General features: G+C 42.3%; 1 protein-coding gene across 1 annotated transcript in view; it reads left to right on the top strand.

Moving 5' to 3' along the window:
* SVEP1 (sushi, von Willebrand factor type A, EGF and pentraxin domain containing 1) overlaps positions 1-18,205 on the top strand; it is a 122,704-nt gene that overhangs the window by 80,971 nt on the left and 23,528 nt on the right. The window contains exons 30-38 of the mRNA XM_039389307.1: positions 332-502; positions 2,575-2,748; positions 5,726-5,845; positions 6,604-6,780; positions 7,571-7,655; positions 7,970-8,161; positions 10,485-10,652; positions 12,684-13,356; positions 14,767-17,546. Coding sequence (XP_039245241.1) covers positions 332-502; positions 2,575-2,748; positions 5,726-5,845; positions 6,604-6,780; positions 7,571-7,655; positions 7,970-8,161; positions 10,485-10,652; positions 12,684-13,356; positions 14,767-17,546 — 4,540 coding nt within the window. The remainder of the gene's footprint in view (positions 1-331; positions 503-2,574; positions 2,749-5,725; positions 5,846-6,603; positions 6,781-7,570; positions 7,656-7,969; positions 8,162-10,484; positions 10,653-12,683; positions 13,357-14,766; positions 17,547-18,205) is intronic.

The raw sequence follows: 18,205 nt of genomic DNA, 5'->3' as shown, positions 1-18,205 counted from the left end.
TGGAGATTTATTGCTTCCTGAATTGAGATGAGGAAAGAGTGAAGATGGTGTTGGGTCAGGAAAAAAGTTTTTCATGCCTTTTATTCTAAAAATAATTGGATTATATTAAAATACCTACTGCCTCCTCCCTTCTTTTCCTGCAGATTCCTTTTCTGATGTTGAATGTTGATGATACCCAAAACCCTTTGGACCCAAGCAGAATGTAGCATGCCTAATACTTCCCAGAGCTCTTTCCTTGATAAACTTATACAGGATCAAACAATCAGATAACAAATTTATTCATTCAGCACATATCTGTATCTCTCACTGTATGCATATATTTTGTCCACAGACTGTCCATCTTTGCAAGGATCCATACCACATCTGCGGGCCTCTTCTGCTGATTTAAAGCCAGGGTCAAAAGTGAGCCTTTCCTGTGATCCAGGCTTCCAAATAGTGGGAAACTCTGTTCAATACTGCCTTAACCTGGGACAGTGGACACGGCCTTTTCCCCGCTGTGAAAGTGAGTTGTCTCAGTGGGTTGACAGGATTAAGTAACCCTAACTTTTATTTGGACCCTGTCATTATTCATGGCCTGTTTATTTCTGCAGCTATCATGCACTTGAATCATCCATGTTACATCATATACATATATGCTTAAAACTAAACTCATGTTTTACTGAGCAGAAACTATATCACAATCAGATTCATACATGTTTTTCAGTCAATTTCTAATGGTCAGGACAGAAATGAGTGCATTTGCATCAGCAATCTGGTACTCACAGCTTTCCTCCCCAGTGGCATCAGGATGTGGAAGATGCACAGGAAGTGCTAGAATTTCTATGGAATTTTTAAATCTCACTGAGAATATCTGATTTGAAGTAGAAGCCTTGACTTTAGTATGTTATGAACTCATTTCTTTAAAGGCAGCAGACTTAGAAGTACTCCAAGACTTACAGTATTTCTTCTAAGGAACTGGGCTGTGTGCATTCAGTTTGCCAAGTTTCTTTTGATTCTATGATTCCTGCTCCTGTCTTCTCCTTTCCCTTGGTTCTCCTCTGCTGTGACTGCACTTGTGACTGCAGTTGCATGTGTTGGACCTGATTACATTTTTCATTTCAGCAGAATAATAAATTACTTCTAGAAGCAGGTATTGCATGATCCCAGAATTTATACACAGTTTGGAGAAAATCATCGAATCTGTTAAAAATGCCTTTAAATTAGTTTGATCTAAATTTGATGTGATTTTAATGTCTTCTTCTTTATTCAGTTGTTTATAGCACAAGTCCATGCTCTTTCTCATGTTCTGCATAAAGAATAGTGTGCCTGTGAGGATTTACCCAAAAACAAGTCCTGCTGGGCAGAAGGAAAGTTCACTGGCAGAGACAGCTTTGCACTTTCTTGGTGTGTGGTCAAGGACAAGCCACCAGAATCCTGTTAGTGTTTCTGTTTTCTCTATATTGGGGCAGACAGTTGAGCTCAGGGGGTTGACATGCCACAAACATGCTGAGTGAATGAAGGCCAGACTCACCCACTGGCCTTTCCTTTCAGCCTGTTCCACAAGTACCTGATGAATGAAAGTTGGTTGAAGATACCTATTTCCTTCACAAGCAACTACAGGCTTTATAGTGGACTGTGTGGTACTGAAAAAGTACTGACTAAATCAGGCTCAGTGTAATCACTGTCTTCACCCACCAGGATCCTTTTCCTCTTCCTGCTACCAAAGGCTCCCAAAACCACAGATTCCTGACAGCCCATCTTCATTACAGGCTTTTCAGCTCTATTCCTCTGCAGCAAGCACTTGGCTTCCATTACCACGGGCTTTAAATTATTCACAGTGTCTTTGCACACAGCTAGGGAACAACGAGTTACTATAATCCATTTAGTTACAAAGATGAGTAGTGTAGCTGTTGGAATAAATTCATATCATCTCAACTGGGATACAAAGCAGCAGCTCTGGTAGAACAAGTAGCAGCCTCTGGCAGGCAGGTACGGGAGTGTCTTCTGCTGGCACAACTGAGATCAGAAGGGCTTATTTACTATAGTCAATCAAAGTGATGCCGAGGGTTGTATGTGAGGTCAGTTCCAGTCTCTCCATCGTTCATGGATTACCTGGTCTCAGGCCAGCACTGTAACCTCTCACCTACTGTTAGCTACTTTTGCAACTTTTGAACGCAGTAACACTAAGCTTGCTTTTCAATGAAGGGAAATAACAGCAATCTCCATGAAGGCTAACTTACTTTTCATTTTCCCTTAAAACTCACCAACCATCAATGACTATTAGAACTGTCCTATATCTGAACGGCATCTGCTCAGACCTCAGTCACAAATGTCTCCTCCAGAGCTATCAAAACGCTCTTAGCAGGAGCTAAAGAGTCCTGCTAAGTCTCTTATTGACAAGTGCCCACAAAACAAGACCCTCCACGAGACTTGGAACCAATTAGCTACCTCAGGAAAGGACTGGGGCCTCTTGCCAATGGGATTCCATAGCTACAGAGAAAAAAAATCCAGCAGTGGCTCTCATGTGGAATTATTCTGAAGTTGATCTGTGTGTGCTGTGCTAATATCTGTGCTCTCTTTTCGCTCGTTTTGCAGGAATCAGCTGTGGAGTGCCTCCAACTTTAGAAAATGGATTTTATTCAGCTGAGGACTTTTTTGCTGGCAGTACTGTTACCTATCACTGCAACAGTGGCTACTATTTGTTGGGTGACTCCAGGATGTTGTGCCTGGATAATGGAAGCTGGAACAGCATTTCGCCATCTTGCCTTGGTGAGATGTGCCATACATTTGGCTGCATGCAGTGATGATCTTACACTTCTCCTGTGCCATTAGGTTTGAGTGGGAATTCATTCTGAAATTGTGAAGACTTACCAGAGTCACAGAATCATACTCCAAAATACTAACTTTTCTGAAATGCCATGCTCAGCATTATGTGAAACCAAAACTGTATTCTGACACCTTTGTCCATCCTCTTGTATGCCACATACCCTACATGTATGAAATATATACTTAGTAAGCCAGCATTGCACTCCCAGCCTCTCTCCTTCCAGATCTTGCAGTCCTTGCATTCTGTGCTTATGACCTGTGCATTTCACCATGCTTCAGCAGGTTGTCAGTGTGCTGTGCTCTTTGAACAGGTTCTTTTAGATGTTTCACATATGGAAGTTGTAGTATTTAGTATCAAATTTACTCGAAGATAGTTGATACTAGGATAGTTGATGATAGGATTTGTGATTAAAGAGAGTGATACTAAATGTACTGTATAACATAATGGAAATAAATGCAAGTTACGCTTGACATAATACAGTAATTGCAATACACAGTTCAGTCACAATTCCAATGTGTTTCCCACTATCAAGCTCTATAATATATGCACTATCATGACATTGCACATCACCAGTAACTGGGAATGAATGTGTGGGTTAAAGTCAATTCAAGCTCATTGCTAGTTGTCTGGCATTTACATTTCATGTCGACCTGAGCCACATATTCAGTTGCCCCTGCAATGCATATCTGGCTAACTCAGGAAGACAGTCACACTCTTTTGATGAACTCAAGGAGAAGCACTTACACCACCAGTTGATGCACTCAACTGATGATAGCTGTTTACCTAAAAGAAAGGCCACCTTCCTGTCCCCTTAGTCCCTGGGCTTCATGGGCAGATCACCTTTGCTGAAGTCCTCTGAGCCTTCTTTCCATTGTGGGGGTTTATCGGTCAGTCACACACGCCTGTCAGGAAGCAGCTGCAGCATTGAGAGGGCTGGGAGTGCCCTCATGGACACAGGTCACATAGTTGCCACTCTGTAACTTACCTGCTGGTGAGCTGGGTCTGATGTACCAGGTGCAGTGGCACAAGCTGAAAGGTGAGGCAGACTGGCATGGTACTGTGTACAGGGGATTAGGTGTCTCTGGTCTTGCAGGGCCATGTCTCCAGCACATCCGTGCTGGAATCCACTAGCTAGTTGTGCTTGAATTGCTGCTGTCTTAGTCACGCCTGAGATGGGAGTTGCACAGTAAAAGTCTGTGTGAAAAGCCCCAGTAAAAAATCAAATGTGTGTTTGATTTGGCTTAATTCTGTGTAGCACCTAATTTTTTCAGTCTTGACAAGAGAAAGAAAAATGTCAACAGGGTTTATTCTGTCAAAATTCACTTTGGAGTAGCTTCCATGTGGTTTCATAGCATCCTGTCCACTGGCACTCCTTCAGAACTTGCAAACAGATCATCCAGACTGTTGTTCCTCTCTGCTTTTCTCCTTTTCACTTTATCCGAGGGCCTAAAGAAGAGCAAGTTCAGATCAGGTGCCACAAGGCTGTCAGAATAGTTCAACCTCTATGCAGTAGGAGGCACCATGTTCAGAAGGAAAAGGCCTATGCCCCACCTTCCAGCTTGCCTTGTCTCTCATAAAGCATAATGAGAAAGTGAAAACAAGAGTGGTTTTGGCACCCTGATCCACTCTTTTACCCTTCTGATTCACACTTTAGGCAGGTGCTAATGAAGCCTAGTACACCTATGCCCTGGAGCATTCCTTTTGCTCTGTTATGGGTCTGATTCACAGTGTATTTCTACTTCATTGCCTTAGAAGACATTACAGAAGAAGCAGTCATTCCAGTTCTGCTGTGGTAGCACTTTGCATTCTCCTGGTGCTTGTGTAATTGGCAATTGATAATTAATGTGCAGTTGTCATCCTGCGTGTCAGAAAGAAACTCCTTTTCTTTTCAGAACATTGTTGTGCTCTTTTCATGCTGGTCAGACTCATTCAGCAGTAAAGAATAAACACACCAATTCAGCAATTGTGCCGCTTTTTTAACCAAGTTGCCTGGTTTTGCTGCAAATTGGCAAAGAACCCGGGCTGTATGTCTGCATGGTATACTTATATCAACAGGTGTCCTCTAGCAGGTCACGTAGATGAAGAATTGTTCTAACAGTCTCATATATATAAACAGTAATCCCTGTTGCCAGCACTTTTCAGTTAGATACTCTGAAACTGACTCTTTGCAATGTTGACCCAATGTTTACATAGTTTACATACTAAGGACGTTTCTTTACAGTTAAGATCAAAAGCTGATATGAGGTATTCTGGAGAGAGGTTTTTTTTGGTTGTTGGTTTTGTTTTGATTTGGGGTTTTTTTCTGTGCCATATCAAACCACATGGATCATTAATCATCAATTGTCATTTTTAGGCACTACTATCATGTAAATAATTATTTATAATAACTAATATATTTTGAACTCATTTTAACTTTTCTGGCAACTGCAGGCACTTCTTATGCCTAGTCTAATGAAATGCTCTTCAGCAAAGATGGAACTCTAATATTTTTTGTTCAGAATGTTGATATATACAGGATTTCCCAAGCAAGTGTTTAATGCAGAAATCCTCCCTCATAGTGTCTGTCCAGACTACTAGTAACAATAGTTACAATACCTGTTCTTTTGCAGTTTGGAAACTAGATACTTTTTGTGGAAGAGCTTACTGAAAATTAATAAGTTTTATCTTTGATTTTCTCATGTTTGATGATATTGTATAGTAAGTTATAATTAAAGTTATAATGTAACTATAGTAAGTTATAAATATTTATTTAAATATTAAATCTTTTTACCAGTGGATAAAAAATGTGATTGCAGTATGAATGATTTTTAATTATACTAAATTAATTCCTTTTGATAGTGAGACAAATTTAAAGCAAATACTTATTACAAATAACACACATCTTTTTTGTTGTGGGTTTGTTTTGGGGGTTTTTTTTAGATGTTGATGAATGCGCTGTTGGATCAGACTGCGACGAGCATGCATCTTGTCTCAACACAAATGGATCCTATATTTGCACTTGCATCCCTCCTTACACAGGAGATGGTAAAAAGTGTGCAGGTATGGGAAAGAAAAATGTCAGGCTAACCTTTCCAAGGTTCTGTATAGGCCAGTATCCTGCCTCCCGCTATGGAAGACAGTTGCCGGTAATTGATGTTTAGGACATGCTCTCATGTCCAGGTCACTTTGTACTGGATGAGGCTGTGATGAAGTGTCTCCTTTTGTTTTTTTGAGAACTCATCTCTCCATACAGACAGAGATGTCACTGGGATTCTGCTCCAAAACATACACACCTGCTAAATGTTCTTGCACATGGAGCACAAGACCTGGGAAGGCCACAATGTGTCACTTCTCAAGAGCAGACCTGTGCAGTGAAGAAATGTTTTAATACAGGCATCTGAGTAGGTCTAGAGCTGCTTGTGAAAATATTAAACAAGATAATTTGGATGAAGACAACAAGACAGTGGCATGGGTTGAAGTAAAAGGTAGCTGAGCTGATTTCTTGTTTAGAAATGGACATGCTGAAATGGGCTTTCCCTCGCAGAGGGAAAAATTGCTGTGAGATGTGTTTGCTTCTAACAGTGAATGCAAACTGAGTTACAGAGGGCTCTTCCATGTCAAGATCAGCTTACTTGCATGAGTCTTCAGTGTTTGTCACTTACAGATAGAACAGAGAAAAGCTGGTAAGGCTGTAAACTACTTATGAGTGTTTTCCATGTGCTTTGCCTTCCTACTTTTAGAAAATTCCCAAGAATATCTCCTGCAATTTGTTTATAAAACCTGACAGTTATATTAATCATAGTTTCTCTCTTCCTCAGAACCAATAAAGTGCCATAATCCAGGAAATCCAGAGCATGGCCATTTATACGGGGACACTCACAGTGTTGGCAGTGAAGTAACGTTTTCCTGCAAAGAAGGATTTCAGCTGACAGGGGTGACAAAACTTACATGCCTGGAGTCCGGAGAGTGGAGCCACCCAATACCATATTGTGAAGGTGTAGTTCCTGGGGAGAATGCATATTGTAATGTGACTCTTTAGAAAGATGGAAGAGGGAAAGTAGTTGTGTATTGCCTTTAGAGACCATGGCAGCTTATGAGAAACCCTGTCTTAGTGGATCGGGGTCTCAGTGTTGAAGTCTCTGTTGTCTTAAGAGGTGTAAGCACAGTTGTCATATTTGTAGTGGTACTCTCTTATGCAGATTCACCATTGTGACAAAATTATAGACTCATTTTAATGCCAGCGTTAAAAGTATATTTTTTCTCCACCCAGCCTCCCATTTTCAAGGAACTTGAGGGAACTTAATGACTTAAAGATCTTTACCTGTTTTTCAGTGGATAAAAAGCATTCAGAAAGGACAGGATGGTGCATGTACATATTCATGGTGTAATTGCAGAAATTGTTTTTTTTAGAAAACCAGAATAAATGAGGTAAAGCAATAGGGTAAAATGAAGAGGTGACAGAGACTATGTCAAAAAAAAAAAAACAAACAAACCCAATTGGTTACTTTGTCAACAGAGAGGGGTGGATATGGAGTCCTCTTGAGAGTCAAGCATATAATTTGTAAAGCAGTTATAACTAGCTGCTTCCAATTAGTTCAATCTCTCAGTAAGGTGAAGTCAGATAAAGAGTCCTAAAGGTCGTTTATAGCTTAATCAAGAACTCAGTGTTGCCTAAGGGCTTTACCCCTCTTTAAACCTACTTAGGGAAGACAAAGCAGATCCTGATTTTCTGTTCTTTTGTATTTGTATTGTATCAACCTCTTTTGTATTCCCATCTTTTTAAAGCTATATCCTGTGGTGCTCCAGTTATTCCAGAGAACAGTGCCATTTTCGGCTCAAATTTTACATACCACAGTAAAGTGGTGTACAGGTAGGAATTCACTATGTTTGAAGTGCTGTGTTAATAACTGATTGAGAATGTGGCAGCAAATACGAGTATGGCTGAATTGAGAGAAGGATCAAAATGAAGGAGAAGCAAGATGGGATTAAAGTAATAGAAAGACATTTGGTCATAGCTGTGCCTGTTCATTAGCAGAGCTAAATGTTTACTCTAGTACTACTTTTCTATGTCCTGCGGAGCAAGGTGGTTTATGCAGGTGTGGATGAAGAGAGAAAAGGAATGACTGATAACGTTGTGCATAAAAGGCTCTGTGTTTGATAGCACTTTTTTTTTTCCTAACTCAGATGCAATGATGGGTACAACTTAGTGGGCGAGAAGGAAATTCTGTGCCTTGCTAGTGGCGTTTGGAATCATCCTCCCCCCTCCTGTGAAATGGTGACGTGCCCTAGTCCCCAGGATATCAGCAATGGAAAATACATTCTCAGTGGCACAGCCTACCTTTCCTCTGTGTCATACACCTGTGACAATGGATACAGGTAAATGCAGGAACATTTCTGAGCCATATTCAGGCAGCATGCTTGCAAGAAGCTCTACCTTATGTCTGAGAGAGACAAAACTGGAATTGCTCAGGAAGATAAAATACTAAAACAGAATTGAAAAAGACTTCTTTATATCTTGAAGGTACTTTCTGTATTTTATCCTGAATTGGTGCAATTCAGAAAAGTCACTCAGGAATTGCTATATGCATATATATGTGATACTTGCATTTTATCATCAAGCTCAGAAAAATATTTTGAATATTCAGAAAAATAGTTTTCATAATTCTTGAAAGTTCTCATTTGTCTTTAAAGATCATCATACCCCTACAGCTGTAGTGCACATCCAATATTATTTTTGATATTCTTTTACAATACCTTTTATGAAGGAACCTTCTGGAAGCTACTAATTCACTCCTTGAACTCTTAGTGGTAGTAATTTATTCTAGCCTTTTATTCTGTTTTACATTTGTAAGCAGTTATATTGGAAACACTTTTTTAATATGCTGCAATTAAAAATTATCACAGTAATGCTATATCCAAGGATGTGACTCTTAAGTATGGGTTTCTGCCTCCCCGATATCTTCTTGTACCTCTAGCAGATACACCCTGACAAAAGTGGTCTCACACAAACCTGTTTAGGTTTGATTTTTTCTGTGCTTTCCTGCTGCAAACATTTCCTTGTCCTGATGCAGGCAGGTAGGTGAGGTGTGTTCTTTCAGCGAATGTTTTAATCATGTTAAAACAAATGGATACCTCAGCTGCAGTTGAGTGTAGTGTTGTCATAGATTCACATTGTGAGCTTATCTGTATCCCTCTAAACCAGGCAGTGTTTTTAACAATACAAAACAGGTTTTTTGCCGTGGACTTTGGACATATAGGAAGAAAATACCACATCAGTTTTGACTCTTTTCCTTTACCTGTCTAGCACAGCTTGATGAGAGAGGTCTTCTGTACTGTGGTCACCATTCCAGAGGAAGGCCTCCCAGAGAGTGTCTGTCTTATGCGTTATTTCTGTATGTCTCTTCCTTCATGCACCTCTTAGGTGTTTTCAGTCTTAAACATATTGCCACAGGTAGGCAGAGCCCACTTCCCTGACAAGGGCCTATGCCAAACCTGTAAGGGTCACACAGGTCAGTGTTGCTCTTTTCCATTAACTGTTCATCCTGGAGGAGAGGAGACTGAAAGGAGACCTCATCACAGTTTACAGCTTCCTCATGAGGGGAAGAAGGGGCACAGGCACTGATCTCTTCTCAGTGGTGGTCAGTGACAGAACCCGAGGGAATGGCCTGAAGTTGTGTCAGGGGAGGTTTAGGTTGGATATTGGAAAAGGGTTCTTCACCCAGAGGGTGGTTGAGCCCTGGAAGAGGCTCCCCAGGGAAGTGGTCACAGCGCCAAGCCTGACAGAGTTCAAGAATTGTTTGGATGATACGTCAGGTACGTGGTGTGACTCTTGGGGTGGTCCTGTGCAGGGTTAAGAGTTGGTTAAGTCATGTTAGAAGGGAGCCCTTCTAACTCAGCATATTCTGTGATTCTGTGATTTCAGTCAACTAAACATGGGGGTCTAATACCATTTGAGACCAAGCTGTAGGGAATCAGACACTCCTGTGAAGGGCTCCCTGGTATGATGTGGGACCTATGAGGAACCCATAGCCAGCTGACATAGCAGTTGGAGGCCAAGGGTTTCACCCAGGACATCTCAGAGTGGTGTTGCACACCTCTGTTCAGACATCTGCATCACACCTCTTGAACCAATGCATTGCTATTTCTTCAGCTAAGGAAACAAAAAAAGACTGTCAACTTCAAATGTTGTGGCCATTCACTCAAGCAAAATCCTTTACCTCCTGAAGGTTTGGGTTTTTTTGAACAAATCTGAGCTGGAGAATTTCTTTTGGTCTTCTGGGTGAAGATAGTCATATAAGTCCTTGAGTGAACAGGGTCTCAGATGGAGGCCTAGTTGTAAGTTTAAAGCCTGGCGTGGTGCTGATGGCATACAAGTAAATTTTTCGGATAAAACAAATATTTATTTCTTTTGTGTTCAAAGATGGGGAAAGCTACAGCAAGACTTATGTATGTCTGCACAGAGCATTGATGGCCCACACGAAATCTGCCAGCTTTCTCTTCAAAGTAATCTGGAGACAAGCTTTTTTTTTAAAGCGTCAGAGTGCTTTTTCATAAACAGAGGGTGAGATTCTGGCCTCTGCTGAAGTCAGTGAGAGACACCCCTTGGTTTCACTGGGGCCAGGAAGCAAAACACCTCTCTTGCTCTCTGTTCCTCACTTGGAATGAAATGGCAGCCTTAATAATGATCTTTGTGTCTCAGCCTTCAGGGACCTTCTGTACTTGTCTGTGCATCTTCAGGGAACTGGAACAGCACGCCACCAGCTTGCAACATTGTGTCTTGTGGATCCCCTCCTGCCATCAAAGATGCGGTCATCAACGGAGATAACTTTACTTTCGGAAACACGGTCTCTTATACGTGTAAGGAAGGGTATGTAGATTAGCACTACTAAGAGTCAGGACAAGTAAAACTGGTGCACTGTTTCACAAATCCTGTATAACTGCACACTAATTCATTTTTACTACTTCTGTCTTAACTTTCTGGAAGTTAAATGTGATGGAGATTTTTTTTGAGGGCTGTCAAGTTGGTATGATTTTTTTAAAGTTGTTTCAGGGTAGCTGAATACACTCTGGAAGAGGAAAATGGAGAGTGGTCATGGGGAATGATAGATCAATTCACTAGGAAGCTCTTTTCCTTGGAGTTACTACAGAACTAGTACTTCTTTGGTAAACCCAAGGCCCTGATCATAACAAGTCCCTTACGTCTCATTAGGCTGTAAGACCACTGTTTGGTGCAGTGGTGCAGTTTAACAACTATTTGTTGTGGTGTTCTAAAATTCTGCTTCCTTAAAATTATGGCTCCTTGTTTATTGAGGTGCACTGTTTTTCATTTATTTCTATCTACTCGGTGTAGTGACCTTTTCAGACCATATCATCAATGATGAGGCTCAATTTTTATGATATTGAGGATGAATGTATTGCTGGACTCTGATCTTGCAAGAACCTTTGTACGTGGTTATCTTTACGGCTTGTGAGCAGTTCCACTGAATTTCCTGAAACTGCTCTGCCTCAAAGGCAGATCACGTATGCAGAACTTTTTAAGCCTGAAGTGACTGGATTATTTTCTACTCCTTTTTGGTGTTAAAGGTTATATTGATAAGCCAGCATTTTTCTTATAAATTTGCTTTGCAGTATTATTTGAAACATATACCTGAGATTAGCTCAGTTGGTTAGAGCATGGTTAATAACGCCAAGGTTGTGGGTTCAATCCCTGTATGGACCATTCACTTAAGAGTTAGACTCGATGATCCTTGTGGGTCCCTTCCAACTCAGAATATTCGGTGATAATTGAAGCAAAATATCCTGTTTTCTAGCCCGTATTATGGTTTTAAAAGCTGCTTCTCTCTCCTGTGGAAGCATTTTAAATGGGATAGGATAGCAGTGTTTAAAGACTATCACAGCTGTCTGTCTGTGACAGTGGATCATATTAAACATTGGCATATAGTAGGCTCTTTTTCTGGAGTCCAGTCATGAGGTGTGGAAAACAAATCCTGCAAACAAGACAAACTGCTTTTACAGGTGTTGCCACCAAAATCTGAACAACTGGTTTCCAGCCTGCAGTTGGAAAGTCACTGGAAGCATTGCAGTAGTTATTGTTTCTTTGCTTTCTGTGAAAGCACACCACAGAGATCTCAAAACTAAAGGAAATAGCTGTCAAAGGTACTACACTATTGCCTGGTGCACGTTTAAGCAACAGTTTTAAGTGCTCTGATGAGGAGCATGGAATAAGGCCTGTCCCTGCATCCCAGAGACAGATTAGAGAACTACTACACTAACAATATTCATGTAATAGAATTTCATTGTAAAAGATGAGGTTTTTTTCTACTCAGCATTAATTTTTTAATTAACTTTTATTACAATTTTTACAGTGAATTTTTAGGAAGAAGCTATTATGCAATTCCCTTGTGTATTATTGGAAAGAGTATCTCTGGATAACTCACTGAAGGGCTTCTCTTTGCTGACAAGTGTGATAATAGATTGATAGGGCTGGTACAGGAACCCAAAAGGCCTTTATGGGCTTTTGATCTCTTTCTTCTCCATTCAGTTTTGCTAAACAGGAGTAATTTCTTGGTAGGATTATTTCTTTGAGGACTGTATGGACTGTTTCAGCACAATGCTAGGGTTTTTATGGTAGTTCCAACCCAAATGGAAGTTCAGAAATGGTAATCATATGGACAGATGAGAGAGAAGCAATATATACAAGGTGTGCCAGGATATCCATCGTTGTGATATCTCACTCATAGATATGTGGGTTTTAAGATTTTCCTTTTGAAGTTGATCATAGCTTTTTTAAAGGATCCTGTTCTTCTGGGGTGCTAGCAAACAAACTCATACTGCAGGGGCTTCAGGAAACCATAAGTAGTGTTTGACAATGTTTGTCTTTTTGACTTCCTATCCACAGTTACACATTAGTTGGCCCTGCAACCATAGAGTGCTTAGCCAGCGGCAAGTGGAGTGTGAGCCACCAGCAGTGCTTGGCAGTATCCTGTGATGAACCACCCCATGTGGAAAATGCATCACCAGAGAGTGGCCACCGCCTCTTTGGTGACATAGCTTATTACTTCTGCTTGGATGGTTACAGCCTGGCTGACAACTCTCAGCTGCTCTGCAATGCAGAAGGGAAGTGGGTGCCTCCAGAGGGCAGGGACATGCCCCACTGCATAGCTGATTTCTGTGAAAAGCCATCCACCGTCTCATATAGCATCCTAGAATCCATTAGTAAAGCCAAGTTTGCAGCTGGCTCCATCGTGAGCTTCAAGTGCATGGAAGGCTTTGTTCTGAACACTTCGGCGAAGATCGAATGCCTTCGAGGGGGCCAGTGGAATCCTTCTCCTTTGAGCATCCAGTGCATCCCTGTTCGTTGCGGAGAGCCTCCCCACATTACCAATGGTTATGCCAGTGGGTCCAACTACAGTTTTGGAGCAGTGGTGGCTTACAGCTGCAACAAGGGGTTCTACATCAAGGGAGAGAAGAAGCGGACCTGTGAGGCCACTGGCAACTGGAGTGGCACTTTGCCCACATGCCACCCAGTGTCCTGTGGAGAACCACCGCAGCTTGAGAATGGCTTTATTAAGGTACAGAATGAGTTTTTTCATCTGCCTGGTACCATGGCAAACTGAATACACTGAATACACTTTCACAACTGCTGCTGTTGAGGTTTTCTTTTTTCTGTTTTGCTCTCATTATAAAATTGAGGAAGCACATGAATGAATGGAATAAAAACAGGGGAAAGTGGGTGGATTTGCAGCAGAATCATATCTGAAAAGCATGGAGACTTCCGTGAGATTTCCTGTAATAAAGTGGGATTTCAGTTAGGAGACTCAAGATGCCCTGTGACATTCAATTGATTTCCTTAATGTCTTATTCTTCATTTATTTGGTTCAGGGGTAGCTTTCCAGTACCTTCTAGAGGCACTTGAACTGTTGCCAGTTCGCAAGCCTTGCTCTTTTAACTGCTATGAAAAAAAGTCAGATTTGCAATAGATAAATCACCTTGGGATTTCTCATCTTTCAGTGTGAGAATACTTCTTTACTGAAGTCAGAATTTCCCTTTCCTTATCAAATTACATTGCAACAATGCCTGAAGTTAAAAATCTCCTTGTGGCAGCCCAAACCAGTAACAACTGCTTAACCTGTGTTTTGCTTTGATGTACAAGGATAATACTGTGGTAAGGAAGATCAAAAACACTGTTATAAAGATTGAACTTTGAATTTTTGAATCATTTTTCTACTGAACATCCCTCATCCTTCCTTAAATCTAACTACCAGATTTGCTAAAAGTTGGAAGGGGAGCAATTGGCATCCCAATTCCTATGTGGGTTCCCAGTAGTAATAGCAAAAATTTCTGTTCAGACTCCCACAGAGATATGTCCTCTAATTAATGCATATCATTCTGTTTTCTCTTCCTTATGTAGGATCACTCCTTCATATATTTTTTACAGTTAGAGACATTTTTTAATACCTCAGTCAGAGCTCAGCCTGCATCTTTGAGGTGCTCCTCAGCTGCCTGCTCAAGGCCCTGCACCTGCATGTATGGCATTTATAAACGTCTCCTTGTAGCTGTACATTTGAGGGCTCCAACCTTAGGTACAGCTGTAAGCTAAAGAATCATGGCAACAAAAGGCCATTTCATGGCAGCTTCTCCTGACCCATTTCTTTTCCATCTTCCTGTCCACACATTTTTTGGCTTCATGGGTCAGGAAGGGAGAAAGCAGGGGAATTATTTTCTAGCTTTTGCTTTTTAAGCCTTGAATTTTCTGTTTTCTTCTGGTAGTGCTCTCAGATTTCCTGACAGCAGAGTGCATCATTTGAGGTGAGACATTCTTTGTCAGTTATTTGCCTTCATTCCTTTTCAGACATCCTTTACGGCTGCCAAGGATTCAGCTAGAAGCTAGACCAGGAGAACACAAGAAATTAAATCAGTCTCCTGTTGCCCTAATCTTATATCTTCGTTTCAGACGTGTCCCTGTCTTGTCTGTTTTGCAGGAAACAACTGGACACTTCTTTGAGAATCAGGCAAATTATCAGTGTGAGTCTGGTTACCAGATGGTTGGGAGCTCAGTGTTTATCTGCCAAGCAAATCGGCAGTGGTACAGTGAGTCACCTCCTTACTGTGCTCCCCTCAGCTGTGGAAAACCACCACCCATCCAGCATGGCTACTCCAAGGGAGAAACTTTTGATATGGGCTCCAAAGTAGAGTTTTTCTGTGATGAAGGCTATGAGCTGATTGGAGATGTTTCCTGGACATGTCAGAAGTCTGGGAAATGGAGCAAAAAGCGAAGCCCCAAGTGTGTGCCAACAAAATGTCCAGAACCACCCTTGGCAGAAAATCAGCTGGTCTTGAGGGAAGTGACCTACCAAGTCGGTGTTGTACAGTTCTCCTGCAAGGAAGGTTATGTTTTGCATGGCTCCTCTGTACTAAAATGCTTGCCCTCCCAGCAGTGGAATGATTCCTTTCCCTTCTGCAAGGTTGTACAGTGTTCTGCACCTCCCTATATCCCCTTTGGTGACCCCTTGACTTCATCCCTTCATTTTGGTAGCACTGTGAAATACATCTGTGTGGATGGGTTTTTACTGAAGGGTGAGTCCACCATCAGATGCCAGGCTGATGGCTCATGGAGCTTGCCTTTGCCAGAATGTATTCCTGTGGAGTGCCCCCAGCCGGAAGAAATTCAGAACGGCATAGTTGATGTGCAGGGCCTCACCTTCCTAAGCACAGCCCTCTATACATGTAAACCAGGCTTTGAATTGCTAGGGAACACAACTGTCCTCTGTGGAGAAGATGGACAGTGGCTTGGAGGAAGGCCAGTTTGCAAACCTATTCAATGCCCAAGGCCTAAGAAGATCCTCAATGGCAAATATTCATTCACAAACTTCCATTATGGGCAGACGGTTAGGTATTTCTGTGACAGAGGTTTCCAGCTCCAAGGGGAGGAAACGCTGAGGTGCCTAGAAACAGGAGAGTGGAGTACAGAGGTTCCCTCTTGCAAAGCCATAAATTGCCAACCCCCTCAGCCCATTGAGAATGGTTTTGTGGAGGGTGCAGATTATAGCTACGGGGCCATGGTCATTTACAGCTGTGTACCAGGCTTCCAGCTGTCTGGCCTTGCCATGCAGACTTGTGAAGAATCGGGCTGGTCTAGCTCCACGCCAGCCTGCCTTCCAACAGACTGTGGCCTACCTCCTCACATTGACTTTGGGGAGTACGTGCAGCTGAAACATGGGGAAAGACGTTCTGACCAGGAGGGTGTTACAGAGAGTCCCTCCCTTTCTCTTACGTTGTTGGCTGACAATTTTAAAGACTTCCAAAGTTCCTTGAAGGAGGAAAGTGCAATGCAGCTCACCACTTTCTTATTTGGAACTGTCATTTTATACACATGTTACTCTGGCTACGAGCTGCTAGGAAACCCTGTTCTAGCTTGCCAAGAAGATGGGGCTTGGAACGGTACTGCCCCCGCCTGTGTTTCAATAGAGTGCACCTTGTTGTCACCCCCAGAGAATGGTTTTTTACATGTCACTGAGAACACTCTCGGCAGTGCCGTGCAATATGGCTGTAGGCCAGGATTCACACTCATTGGCTCTGACACGCGACTGTGTTTGCCAAGTCGGCAGTGGAGTAACACTGCTCCATACTGCAAAGCAATAACGTGCAATTCACCTGCCCAGCTTATGAACGGGAAGATAAGCGGGGGAAACTACACATATGGTAGTGTTGTCTACTATGAGTGTGATCCTGGTTACCAGTTAAATGGCCCCACAGAGAGGAGATGCCAAGAGAACCAGAAATGGGATGGCAATGAACCGATCTGCATTCCTGTTTCCTGCAGCCCACCGCCAGTTTTGGAAAATGGTCAGGTGACTGGAGAGGAGTACACATTCCAGAAACACACAGAGTATAGCTGCAACGAAGGTTTCCTGTTAGATGGGGACAGGAGTAGAGTCTGCCTTGCAAATGGAAGCTGGAGTGGAATCACTCCAGTTTGCAGAGCTGTAACCTGCCCCATGCTGCTGCCTCTTCCCAATGGAAGAACTATTGGCTCAGATTTTAGCTTTAAGAAAGAAGTGCACTATCGCTGCAATGAAGGATATAGCCTGCAAGGAGTGTCTACGCTTACCTGCCAGAGTGATGGTACTTGGAATTCAGAAGCTCCACATTGTGAACCAGTTATTTGTGGACCCCCTGAAGACATCTCCCATGGCTTTCTGAATGGCTCAGGCTTTACCTATGGGCAATTTGTCCAGTATGTGTGCTTCCCCAGTTATGAGCTGCATGGCAATCCTTTACGGCAATGTCTGTCCAATGGTTCCTGGAGTGGAAGCCTTCCATCTTGCCTACCCTGCCTGTGTCCTACACCACAGATTCAGAATGGGGTCGTTCTTGGTACAGATTTCAGCTGTGGGATAAGTGCTCAGTTTCAATGCCTGGAGGGCTTCAAACTGCTGGGGCCTTCAGAAGTCACCTGTGAGGCACCTGGCAAGTGGAGTTCTGGGTTTCCTCGCTGTGGGCAGATTTCCTGCGGCTCTCCACCCATCATCCCCAACACATTTATCAATGGGAGCAGCTCTGAAGATGAGAACACCATCATCTATACCTGCTTGACAGGTTTTATCATGAAGGGGAGTCCGGAACTGACTTGTGTGGAGACTGGTGTATGGAAGAAGCCATACCCAAGCTGTGAGCTGTTAAGTTGTGGCCCACCACCACCTGTCCCAAATGCAGAGATTCTTGGGAACACTTACACCTATGGGAGTAAGGTCCAGTACAGGTAAGGATGATGCTGCTATTCTGTTTTCATAAAAAGTCGCTGAAGGAATGAAGATGAAAGGTTAATGTATCCTCAGTTAGTGCAAGTTTTCACATGCTCAGATTGACAAATCTCATGTTCCCATGCACTCTATGAAATATTATTTGGATGACTTGTGAAAACTCCAGAAAGGTATTTCAGCCTGTTGAGCTGCACTTCTCCACTGACTTTAATTTCCCATTTGCTTTCCTCTTCTTCTCCTCTGAAACACTGATCTCAACATACAGGTTTTGTTAGCAGGTAACAGCAACAGCCAGCAGGGTATGCAATTTTTCTCCCCTTTTGGCACTGTATTCATGCTTTCGATCTGTTTCAGGTGCCTGTTGTAATACATATGGGCTCATCTCTCTCTTGTCCCATTTTCTGTGCTGCAACACTGTGCTGTCAGCAAGTCAGATACTGCTGTCAGCAGTCCTTTGTCAGATACAAGAATGAGGGGTTTTTGGTTAATGTCCTGAAGTGTGTATGCTGCAGAGCTCTTTCCTCCAACAGGAGGAATGCCTTATCAGAAGAAAGATGGTTTTCTGACAGAAAAAGCAAATAATGGAATGGGACAGAACTAGGAGATGGCAAGTGGATGAATTTAACAGTATCAGTTATTTCTATGAAGCTTTGACAAG

This window comes from Pipra filicauda, unplaced genomic scaffold (genome assembly GCF_003945595.2).
Source record: "Pipra filicauda isolate LSUMZ 115617 unplaced genomic scaffold, ASM394559v2 scaffold71_size5581439_pilon, whole genome shotgun sequence".
In the NCBI taxonomy this organism is placed as follows: domain Eukaryota; kingdom Metazoa; phylum Chordata; class Aves; order Passeriformes; family Pipridae; genus Pipra; species Pipra filicauda.
This window is presented reverse-complemented; position numbering and strand designations above follow the sequence as displayed.